The 12405-nt window shown below is 43.1% G+C and overlaps 2 protein-coding genes across 10 annotated transcripts in view; one reads left to right on the top strand and one right to left on the bottom strand.

The window, feature by feature from the left end:
• The window catches only part of NT5C3A (5'-nucleotidase, cytosolic IIIA), a 28162-nt gene extending 21704 nt beyond the window's left edge, over positions 1-6458 (bottom strand). For 3 of the 6 annotated variants that reach the window (XM_088653435.1, XM_060280583.2, XM_060280581.2), the window contains exon 1: positions 6095-6458. Coding sequence is in view for 1 of the 6 variants with exons in the window: in XM_060280581.2 (XP_060136564.1) it covers positions 6095-6232 (138 nt within the window). In the remaining 5 variants the exon portion in view is untranslated. The remainder of the gene's footprint in view (positions 1-6094) is intronic. The other 3 variants (XM_088653436.1, XM_088653438.1, XM_060280584.2) reach the window with 1 other exon arrangement.
• Positions 6459-6726: 268 nt separating this feature from the next.
• BBS9 (Bardet-Biedl syndrome 9) overlaps positions 6727-12405 on the top strand; it is a 223776-nt gene continuing 218097 nt past the window's right edge. For all 4 annotated transcript variants that reach the window (XM_035130062.3, XM_088653431.1, XM_088653433.1 and 1 more), the window contains exons 1-3: positions 6727-7147; positions 10850-10973; positions 11294-11444. In XM_035130062.3, the coding sequence (XP_034985953.1) occupies positions 10862-10973; positions 11294-11444 (263 nt within the window). In that variant the 5' untranslated portion in view covers positions 6727-7147; positions 10850-10861. The remainder of the gene's footprint in view (positions 7148-10849; positions 10974-11293; positions 11445-12405) is intronic.

The raw sequence follows: 12405 nt of genomic DNA, 5'->3' as shown, positions 1-12405 counted from the left end.
CTACAGCAATTTTATTCCAAGGCTTTCTAAAGCTGCACTCCTACATTTCTTACCAGGAATGAATTTAAGGGCGGAGTTTCCAGAACCTGTATTATTTCAAAACGAACAGGAAGTTAAAAATTTACTGGGTTAAATTCTATTTCTAAAAATAAAACAAAAATAGGTCCAATTCTTCCTTTAATGGTGGTAAGTTAAATCCTGCACAAAGAACCATAATTGGACCTTGTACTTATTTAAGAAAAGAACAAACAAATCTGTTATGTCCAGGCTTTCCTTTTCCTATGCTAATCGGAAAAACATCCAACAGAACATTATTTGGGTTAAAACTCCAAAGAGCAGAAAGTTTAAGCAAAGAAATAATGAATAGCCAGCTATAGTGGGGTTGCCATATGCCCAGGTGTTCCCGGACTTGTCCTCTTTTTGGGGGGGGGGCAACATGCCCATTTGGGCGGATTTTTACATTTCATATGAAATGTCTGGGTTGGGTGTGTGTGTTATTTTTTATTGGTTTGATTGATTGAGGGGCACGTGCATTATTGGGCGGGTGTTGTGCCCCAGAAGCAGAAGTGCTGCAGCGACTGCGAGGTCTGGAGCGAAGATCAGGTAGGAGCTGTGGTCCTGCCTCCGCTGCCAGCCCGCCACCAGCATCGCTGCCAGGCCTGCATGCCTTTCCCCCCAGCTTGGGCTGGCCATGGCATGAAGAGCAGTTCTGCACGGCAAAGCCGCTGCCAGCCCAAGCTGGGGAAAAGAGGCGCGTGGGCCTGGCAGCGGCGGCGCTGCTGCCTCCAGCAGGAAGAACTTTCTGACAGTAAGAGCAGTTTTTAAGCAGAGGTTGAATGGCCATCTGTCATAGATGCTTTTGTTGAGATTCCTGCATTGCAGGGAGTTGGACTAGACGGCCCTTGGGGTCCCTTCCAACTACCATTCTATGATTCTATGAAGGCTCCCTGTCACTGGCATACAATATTGTGAACATGGGCTATTATAAAGACTTCCTTCCTTGCAAATTCTGCCAACTCAGAATTCTGCTGCTCATTTTTGGCAAGGAACAAATCTAGGGAGTGCATGTGCTCACTCAACTGCACTGGTTGCTCATTTGTTTACAGGTAGACTCCAAGTACTGATCTATAAAACTAGATGCAGTATTCTTTAGGAAATATATTTCTGCATTTAAACATGCAGTGAGCCTGGGATTAGAAACTTAAGGAATTTAGCATGTGCATTATCACTTAACTCTGGACAAGGGAGGAAACTGCAGAGAGACCAGCCACAGAAGCCTCCTTGCACCAATAGGCCAAAACAGGTCAGAAAACACTCCCCAAACCTCAAAAAAGCAAACAGACCAACCCTCCTCATTTATCTGCAGTTTGTTAACTTATCTGGCTTTATGTTTAACAAATCCAAAAATATTCTTTTCAACAATGTTATGCTGATATTTTGCTAAATTGTTGAAATGCTGTAATTCTATTAACTGTTTTCATAAGTTAGTATGGATTTCAGTGGGTTTATACATTTTGATATTATTCTCTGTTTGGTCACTTTTAGCCATAGAGTTTTCCACAGAAAGGAACAAATATTAATGTTCAACTGAAACTGAATGAAATGGTTTTACTGACTGTAGCCTGCCTTTGTGACCTCATCTGCGCCCTCCACCTCCGCTGCACAAGGGCCGAGTTTAAATACTACCGGTATATTAATGCTACTGTTTGTTGTTGTTTTATAGCTTTATTTGCTTCATAACTTGCCATAAGTATAATAGATATAGGCCCTTTATAAATATTAATGTATGCACTGCCCATAGGAACTTGCATAAGTATATATACTGTAGTTTGAAACCAAAGCTATTGGCCTGATTTGAGTCTTGCTTTTTCTCCATTTAAAATAAACATAATTTGAGGCAATGGTGTTCAGTCCACAGAGTAAGAGTTGTGCTTGTTTATCAAAACAGTCTGCAGTCACAATCTCTAGGCATGGAAGTCCTTCAGCACTAATAAAAATTATCCTATTCTGGCTTCATTATATGGCAGCATTTACTTCTTCCAAACCCTTGTTCAGCTGTTATATGTAATCCTAATCACACCAAACAATGGTTATGTCTGGATGTTATGCTAAACAAAGGTTTACTGCAGGAGTAGGAAACCTTTGGAATTGGGGGCCAAATGACCTGAGGACTCACCCCATACCCCTCCCTGACCCCACTTCACACCCTTGCATAGCTGGAATGTGTCCTTGACCTGCAATAATTCCTCTTGCTTGCCAGGATGCAGGTGTGCATGAATGCAGCTTACCATACAAAGAGTCACATCATTGTCTTACCCACGTTTTGCCTATGGCCTCCACCCACACTGACACACTACCCTGGAAGGTTGTCCATGACAAAATGTGGTTCTCAGGCTGAAAAATGTCTCCTACCCCTGGTTTAAGCATGTTGCCAATGAACCTAGTTGAGGTGTGGGCTCATATGCTTCCCCTTCTCGTTTCAGGGCTGCCATGAGGAATTCAAAAACTTTACTTCTCTTTCTCATTAGTCAGAATTTAGAGTTTCAGGTAACTGTAAACCGTGGATTATGTTGAACTATGGTTAAAGTTGGCTTGTTTCACACAAACAAAAGTTTACATAACTGAAGGTTTGTTGGTCCAGATTATATGACAAATTGTGGTTAACTAAAAACTTCTGAAGTTCTCCCTTCTGAGAGGGACACATGAACCAAGACTCACCCTAGATCATTCACATTACACTAAACTATGTTTTAGCGTGCTGTCCAAACATGGAGAAAGGTTAAGAAACATATATGGCCTAGTGAGGCATCAGAATTGACAAAACAAAGTTACAGACATTGCTACACCATCAGAGGTCAGAGCACCCAGACTTGGTGTGCCAACAGACAGAACATGAAAACAGCTCCAAATCACAATCTGAATGTACGTATGTCTGAAACAGTCATGGTGTTCCGTTGCACCAGAAGCGGTTTGACATGCTGGCCACATGACCCAGAAAGCTGTCTGTGGACAAACATCGGCTCCCTTGGCCTGAAAGCAAGATGAGCACTGCAACCCCATAGTTGCCTTTGACTGGACTTAACTGTAGGGTCCATTACCTTTACTAAAATCTTAAACTATAGTGTGGGTTCAAAATCATGGTTAACACAAGCTAATCTTTGGCATGGTGTCTGAACTGAGTCACAGTTAGAAGTAAGGCCCACTAAAATAATCATGAATATTACTAAGTTGTAAGTCACCCTACTGTTATTCCTCATTTCATCAATCTGAAAATAGTGGTGTTACTACTTACTGACTTCCCAAAGAATTGTGAAGTTTAAGGAAACAGTGCACAATTGTGATTCCTTTAAGGAAAGTCTATGTTCTTTTTCTAACATTATGACTTTGTTCCATGCCTATGCCAGCATGGTATTCTTTGTGTTCCATCACAACATCACTGTTACTATAGGAACTAGTCTACTAATATGGGAAAACAAACAAGCTTCAGAAGCACACACAGATAAGCTAATGTAATATATACATTATTGATCATTCAATTTCTGACCACTGTAGAAATTTGCCTCTTCAGAAACTAAGTAGTACATACACAATTCAAGCACAGAAAAAGGCTGTGGGTGTTCCTAAATTAACAGTACCAAAGAGAGTACAGTGGTACCATGGGTTAGTAACTTAATTTGTTCTGGAGGTCTGTTCTTAACCCGAAACCGATCTCAACCTGAGGTGCGCTTTCGCTAATGGGGCCTCCTGCTGCCACCATGCGTGCGATTTCCATTTTCACTCTGGGGCAAAGTTTGCAACCCAGAGCAACTACTTCTGGGTTAGTGGAGTTTGTAACCTGAAGCGTTTGTAACCTGATGCTTGCATAATAATGAAAGCAAGGAGGCACAGAGCAAGTAGAACAATTAAATAGGGAGACCCAATAAAAGCTATAATCTATGCTGTGGATGCTTCAACTTCTGCAATTATATTTTCTTCTGTAGAATCAAACTGATAACAGCATATTTATCTAACAACATCATGGAATAGAATGCACAAATTGTATTTTGGCTACAATTGTGGATTTTGTGATATTGTCAGAGACGGGCTGCGTTAGGTCTTGTTAGAGGCTTGATACAGCTTAAACCTCGTCTCCTTGGAGTATCTCAGTGGTGAGTGGGTGCTTCTTTTCCTTTTTGCCGGAGAGCAGTAAGGGAGGGGAGAGAAGCAAAAGGAATAGCATAGATTTGGAAAGAAAAGCTATTTAGAAAATGAAGCATTGCCTCAGTGTAGGACATACAGCAGCAACTGACAGGGAACACTTTCTGGGCTGCAATGCAGCGGAGTCATGGACTCACCCAAGACCCCTCTGAAGGTTTGAGAGCTTTGATGGCACTCATAAATTGGCTGCTCACGTCTGGGGGAGAGATTACAGAACAAGGAGGAGCCTACAAATATAGAATTTGGAGAATACAAAAAGGACATGCAGTAAAATTTGGCAGTGTGGAGTGCTGTTGCTGTTCAGGGTTCCAGGCAAACCTACTCTAGGCAAACCTACTGCTTTCTTCCAGGAAAACCTACTCTATTCCTCATGCCCCCTGGTTTTCTGACCCCCACAGTTGACTAGTGGTTTACACCTACATGCAGGCTCTGCTGCTCTCATACGGCTCCCCCCCCCTATTTTTCTCTCTCAGGTTGCCCTGAGCCTGCTGATACCTCCCCCTGCAAGGATGGTGCCATTTTGGCTACAAAGGTTTGACACGCAGTTACTTCTCATCACTGAGCTCTCCCTGGGGTTACTGGGCCAATTTACTTCTCCCTTCTGTCCTCCTTCAACATGCACTGTGATTAAATGATATACAGTTGTACCTCTGGTTACGAAAGTAATTCATTCCGGAGGTCTGTTCTTAACCTGAAACCGTTCTTAACTTGAGGTACCACTTTAGCTAATGGGGCCTCCCGCTGCACATTCTCTGATCTCACCCTGGGGCAAAGTTCCTAACCCGAGGTGCTACTTCCAGGTTAGCGGAGTCTGTAACCCGAAGTGTTTGTAACCTGAGGTATTTGTAACCCGAGGTACCACTGTATTAAGATGTACTAACCAGTGTAGGTTTTAAGCAGCAGTTTGGTTGCAACAACTGTCTTTCCTTCCTTCCTCATCACAAATCTTCAAAGAAATACCAGCACCCATCAAGTCTGCAAATGTATGTCTTTCTGATTTCAGAGTATTAAAAAAATCATGGGTCCCCCACCAGCCAGTCCTTTCAATACCAATTTACAGGTGGAGCTTTCCACAGTCATGAACCCAAAGACAGAATTACCGTAACTGTGGATGAATTAAACCAGGGTGAAGGAAGCACGTTTTGCCCTCGAATTCAGTATGGGATACTTAGAAAGTCTTATGTGCAGACTCCCAAGGCAATCCACATTAGGCGCAATCCATGAACCTTCAATTAAGGTGTACATTTGAAGTACTGTATTCAGCACAGCGCTGGGCCGCACCAACTTTGCTCAGAAGCAAGCCTTGCCAGCTTCAATAAACCTCATTCCCTAACAAAGTGAGCACAAGATTACGGCCAGATCCTATGCACACTTGCTCACAAGCAACTCCAACTCTGATCATGGAACTTATATCCAAATAAACGCTTGTAAAGGTTATATACAGATACTGGTACTTTTGAACCACTATCATTCAGTGGCTTTTAAAAGGGGGGGGGTTATTGGTTTGTTTTTGTTTTACTATGTATTTTGAATTCCCATTTTGTATTTCTCTGTTGTGAACCACCCTGAAATCTTCGGGTGAAGGGCGGTACGCACATTTAATAAATAATGTTAAGGATAATAATAATAATAACCTCCAACAGGCCCAGAAAGGTCTACTAATTTCCATGTGGCCAGCACTGACGCCTAAGCATGGTCAGTCCAGAAGCAAGTGTCCCCGAATTGAGTGGGACAAGATACCACTTATTTGTATGTTTATTTCAGAAAACTTATAAACCGCTTGACTGCGAGAAGGAAAAAACAAAAAAACGAAAAACGAAAAGCAACCGCTCGAAGCGCTGCGGCCGCAGCGGGGCTTAACCCCCGAGTAAACAGCGCCTCCGCAGCGCGCTCCTACCATCTCTATAATCTTGGTCTTCCTGCCCGTCTTCTTCTTTATGGTGAAGATGTACTGGGCCAGGACCACCCCGCCGACTAGGGCGCACACGCTGGCGCTGGCCACCGCTCCCATCCTGGCCACGGCGCTCTTGTCCATGGCGGCAGAAATCTCTCGCCACGCTCCGGCCTCGCGGGGTGAGGGGAAAACCGAGGGAGAAGCCTTACGTTCAGGTCCCGGAGGCGGGCAAGAGCCCCGCACAGCCTCACGCCGGTCTTCCTCTCAGCCGGTCGCCTTCCTCTCTCTCCCTCTCCGTCGGCTGCGAGGGCGCGCGTGCGCTACCGCCAACCGCCGAGATGAGCGGCCGTTGGCCCCACGAGCTCTCTCTTGACAGTTGAGGCGGGCGACGACGAGGCCCTATCAGGGAGAAACCATTCCGTCTTACGGGACGGGGGTGGTGGCCCTCTTTTCTCTCTCCTCCGCTAGACAAAACGCCGGCAATTAGGAGAGGAGTTTGAGGAGGGAGGTTGGTCCTTTTAAGCCGCTAGCGGGACGGGGGACAGGCGCTGGGCGCTTCCTCTCCTCCTAATACCGGTAGTACAGTCCAACCGGCGGCCGAAGGCTCGCAGAGACTACATCCCCCAGCATGCTTTACGCAGCCGCCGTGCAGTTTATGCTCTCTCCTCTCAGCGCCTTTCTCGGACGGCAGGAGGGGGCGGGGCCGGCGTTGGTTGCTGAGGCGCTATGACAACGGGAGCAAAAATGGCGGCGGGCAGAGCTGGCTAGAGAGTACCTGAGGCGTTCTTTCCCCGCGCGCCCCATATACCAACAGAACCCCGCCCCCCATTCCTTCCTTGTAATAACAGCTTCTGCTTGGTGTATACCCCCTCCCGCTCCCCTATCCATCTCTCTCTCTCTCTATTTGCTTATCTCCCTCATGGGTCCCGTTAGCATCCTCATGCCCCAAAGGTAGCGCCGCGATAGGTTGCTTGTGACAAGGACGCCGGCGCCCTGTCTCGGTCCCCCTGACAGGCGAGGAGAAGAAAAGGGTTTCCAAATGCTGGGAAACGTCAGGTAAGTTAACGCCCTACATCCTTTCAAATGTGTTTGGAGGAGCGTTGTGTTTTCGTTACTGTTATGTATTTTGTGTTTTTATCTTGTATGTTTATGCCGTGAACCAGCCCTGAGATCTTCAGACGAAGGGCAGTATACAAATTCAATGAATAATAATAATAGTAATAATCAGTAAATAAAATGAGCACGATCTCGTGTCTTGTACTGGGCAAAGTAGAAGATCTGCTGTTGGAGACATTGCACAGCCTTGCCCTGTGCACTTTTTTTCCAGAGATGCCGCCAATCTCACTTCCCAAGGTGGAAGTGTGCATAAAGGCTGCAGCCTTGCAACCCGTTCAGTGTGCCCAGGTGAGCTCACAAGTACGGTAACAGTGCATAGGGCTGCCACTTAAAGGTTGTGGTTCTTTGTACACTTTCTTGCGGATCTGTCCCATGGAACTCGGTGCGAATTCTCAGTAAAAATGCCTGGGCTGCAGTGATAAATAAGTGTATTAGCAACAAAACTTATGCATGGGAAAGAAGATATACCTGTGTGTACTGTTTCTACAACACCAGGGTCTAGGGAATACCTGTATATGGTGGACATTGCTGTTTCACTCAGAATGTTCAGGACATTAACTGCAAACTGAGCAATTTCCTAAAAGGTTTTTGCATTCTTTTGAGACAAGTGATATGTTAGTATTTGCCTAGGGACGTATATTGTGCTTTAGATGTTTATGCAACATTTTTTCTCTCCTTAGGTCTTTCCAATGCACAATAAGAGTATTGAAGAAGCTGGCAAATTGTGTTTTTAGCATGCATTGCTGTAAATACTTGCATTAATGTGTGTAACCTAGTGTTGCTAAGCTAAGGCAAGGATTACTGAATCTCTAGCCTCTTTTCCTTTACTGTGTTCCAGTTAACTGCAGGCAGGTATTAGTGCAACCTATTTGTGTCTGACTGGATTCAGTTCCTTAGCTTGTGTCATAAGGGCAATTCAAGGCGATTAAACGCCTGCCTGTTTATCTCTTCATTCCTATTTCATCATTGCCATTGTGCCATTGATAAAATTGTGCCTTATAATCTTGCTTTGCCATTTGTTTCTGTATTACAAGTGATACCTGTAACAAATGTTGCACTGTGGCGTGTTACAGTTCACTGGTCCATTCCATCAGCCATGCCCTTCTCCATGATGCTCCTCTCCACTCCTACTCACAGTCAGTCAGCATTCCATGGCTACTGAGCCCACTCCGTCCTCATTGGATTGTCTGTGGGTTTGTCCCCACCCCATCTTTTCTCGTAAAGATCTTTTGTATTTCTGCAAACATTGGGGTTCTCCCAGTCTTACAGATTCCTCCCTCTCATGGTTGTGTGACTTCATTTATGTACTATTTTGGCTACATATGCAATGGCACTCACAGCCTGAACACTGGAAATAGAGTGAATGGCGATTATTTATTATATAGCACCATTTATTATATAGCACCATCGGTGTACATATGCTAAGCTCCAAATAGCTCTGTGCTTGAGAAGAACACACACCTTTGGATAATAGGTTGCTGATTTGCCTTTCCAAATGCAGCCCTTCATACCATGTTGAGTCCTGTTCCAGAGCGGCCATCAACCTTCAGGAAAAGCCTTGCAAGGCTACAGTGGGAAAGAGGGGCAGGAAAGTTCTATTGCATAAATAGAGCTTCACACATTGCTCTATGGATACTGTGATTAAAGAATGACATAGAAATATTATCAGCTCCTGCTGGGCTTTTTTCTGTTTGTTTGTTCCAGGTGACTTTGAAGGAAATTTCAATTGTACAAGATAGATTGTTTTACTAGTCTGTTTGAGAGATAAATACAGTATACTGCAGTGGTCACTGTTTCATGGGCAGCACAGTGCCCATTTTTGGCTTTGATCATACTGTCATTAAGCTTCTCATTTAATAATTAAGAATAAAGCAACTAGTTGTTAACATTTAGGGGCGTATGTTGTTAGATTGTGGTGTGTATATTTGCTGTATGTGGCCATAATTTATAATTCCTTCACCCCATGTATGCGCATAGGCTTCTAATTCCCACCCACCTGCCTGCATTCATGTTGTTGTTGTTTAGTCGTTTAGTTGTGTCCGACTCTTCGTGACCCCATGGACCAGAGCACGCCAGGCACTCCTGTCTTCCACTGCCTCCTGCAGTTTGGTCAGACTCATGTTTGTAGCTTCAAGAACACTGTCCAACCGTCTCCTCCTCTGTTGTCCCCTTCTCCTTGTGCCCTCCAACTTTCCCAACATCAGGATCTTTTCCAGGGAGTCTTCTCTTCTCATGAGGTGGCCAAAGTATTGGAGCCTCAGCTTCAGGATCTGTCCTTTCAGTGAGCACTCAGGGCTGATTTCCTTCAGAATGGAAAGGTTTGATCTTCTTGCAGTCCATGGGACTCTCAAGAGTCTCCTCCAGCACCATAGTTCAAAAGCATCAATTCTTCAGCTATCAGCCTTCTTTATGGTCCAGCTCTCATTTCCATACATCACTACTGGGGAGACCATAGCTTTAACTATATGGACCTTTGTCGGCAAGGTGATGTCTCTGCTTTTTAAGATGCTGTCTAGGTTTGTCATTGCTTTTCTCCCAATAAGCTGGCGTCTTTTAATTTTGTGATTGCTGTCACCATCTGCAGTGATCATGGAACCCAAGAAGGTAAAATCTCTGACTGCCTCCATTTCTTCCCATTCTATTTGCCAGGAGGTGATGGGACCAGTGGCCATGATCTTGGTTTTTTTGATGTTGAGCTTCAGACCATATTTTGCGCTCTCCTCTTTCACCCTCATTAAAAGGTTCTTTAATTCCTCCTCACTTTCTGCCATCAAGGTTGTGTCATCAGCATATCTGAGGTTGTTGATATTTCTTCCGGCAATCTTAATTCCGGTTTGGGATTCATCCAGTCCAGGCTTTCGCATGATGAATTCTGGATATAAGTTAAATAAGCAGGAAGACAATATACAGCCTTGTCGTACTCCTTTCCCAATTTTGAACCAGTCAGTTATTCCATGTCCAGTTCTAACTGTAGCTTCTTGTCCCACATAGAGATTTCTCAGGAGACAGATGAGATGATCAGGCACTCCCATTTCTTTAAGAACGAAATAATAATAATAATAATAATAATAATAATAATAATAATAATAATAAATTTATTATTTATACCCCGCCCATCTGGCTGGGTTTCCCCAGCCACTCTGGGCGGCTTCCAACAGAAACATTAAAATACACTAATTTCTTAAACATTAAAAACATTAAACTTGCCATAGTTTCCTGTGGTCGACACAGTCAAATGCTTTTGTGTAGTCAATGAAGCAGAAGTAGATGTTTTTCTGGAACTGTCTAGCTTTCTCCATAATCTAGCTTGCACTTCTGGGAGTTCTTGGTCCACATACTGCTTAAGCCTGCCTTGTAGAATTTTAAGCATAACCTTGCTAGCGTGTGAAATGAGTGCAGTTGTGTGGTAGTTGGAGTATTCTTTGGCACTGCCCTTCTTTGGGATTGGCATCTTCTCCTATCCTCTGGCCACTGCTGAGTTTTCCAAACTTGCTGGCATGTTGAGTGTAACACCTTAACAGCATCATCTTTTAAAATTTTAAGTAGTTCATCCATAGTGTAACTCAAATTGGTTTTGAAGCCCCTCTGGAATGTGAAATAAGGTGTATTTTACATCCCCTTGTTTCCCCCCCCTCTCACTAGGGCTGAAGGAGAATGTCTTTATTTAAAGCCCGTGACTGGTGGTCTACAGTGGTGGGCAACAAAGAAGAATTTGATCAAGGATGCTTATGTGTTGCAAATGTTGACAATAGCAGCAGTGGACAAGGTAAGTGGACTAAAAATTTTGTGAAACACAGAGGTTGCAATCCCAAGCATATTAGTGGGAAACACTTTCTGCTAAGTTTAAAAAGGTTTAATTTTGAGGAGAAGTGGTTAGAATTGAGATTTAATTCTGGAACTCTAAATGCAACTTGATGCTGGTCGTGTTTACATGGAAATAAGTTCCACAGACTTCAGTAGAGCTTATTCCCAAGGAAGCATACTTTGCATTGCAACGTTAAAGCTCCACCCTGTGTAGAAATAATGTGTCACCACATTTTCAGCTGTGTAAGCTTCACTTAGTATTTGGATATGTTTGTTTTACAGATAAAATAATTGTGGGAAGTTATACAGGGTTCCTTAGAATCTACAACCCCCATCCTATAAAACCTGGAGATGCTGTGCAAGCTGAAGATTTGCTCTTGGAAGTGCAGTTACCTGAGCCAATACTTCAAGTGGAAGTAGGAAAATTTGTTTCGTAAGTAAACAGTCAGTGCTGCCGCTAATGATCTTATTAATTGGGAAACTTTGAGTGAGTTTATCATTGGAGTCAATTAACTCTCTAAAGATTGACCTGGTTTATTTTATGAAGTACCTTGGGGTTATATTGGAACAATTATACTAGAATCAAAATATGGATTCTGGCACATTTGTTTTTTGGAGTTGTCCTGTGGCATTTTCTTGATCCTCAAGGTCATTATACCTGAATCATGTGTAATAGTTACTTTTTAAATTAATTATGGTATGTATATGCAACTTTTGAGGCAAACTTCATAAAGCAGTTTAAATAGCTTTGTTACAAAAAGGCTACCAAAGACAGGCTACCAAAAAACAAAACTTTTTTTTATAAAAAGAACTAGATCCTCCTCTATGGCGCAAGATGGTTCTCAGATAACCCAGTGGTGGTAGTTCAAATATACAGAAGCTACTTCAACTGGAACACCAGGATCTAGATGAAGGGCAGCTGTCTGAAAAACCATGACACTTAAAATATCCAGATGCCCTCATTTGGAGGGCAGTTTAAATATTAAAATAATTGATGACAATAATAAATAAGTGCCCAAGGAAACATAATGTAATTAATATAGACCAGTTTCCATCAAGCTTTCTCTTTTTTCAATCTTTTCAAAGAATATTGCATGTTTGCCATTGCTGTCTACAACTGGGTACTTGTTGTACTGTAGAGCTGTCCTTTGTGTCCTCTGTCGTCTTGTAGAAAGGCCACTGTCTTGCATGCATATCATAAAAGGATAAGTGAGTATTTTACTTCTAATACTTGTGAAGACAATATATATTTTAAAAGTTGCTAATTTGACAGGCATAAACATACAAATACAAACATGTCAAAAATATTGAGTGTGAAAACTCTTTCATGTCTGCTATATAGCACAGGTTCTTAACCAAATTTTACTAGAATTGTTGCTAATTTATTAGCCTCA

The sequence above is a fragment of the Zootoca vivipara genome, chromosome 11 (genome assembly GCF_965207765.1).
Source record: "Zootoca vivipara chromosome 11, rZooViv2.hap1.1, whole genome shotgun sequence".
Lineage (NCBI taxonomy): Eukaryota > Metazoa > Chordata > Lepidosauria > Squamata > Lacertidae > Zootoca > Zootoca vivipara.
Note: the sequence above shows the minus strand (reverse complement) of the source record. Positions and strands in the feature narration are given on the sequence as shown.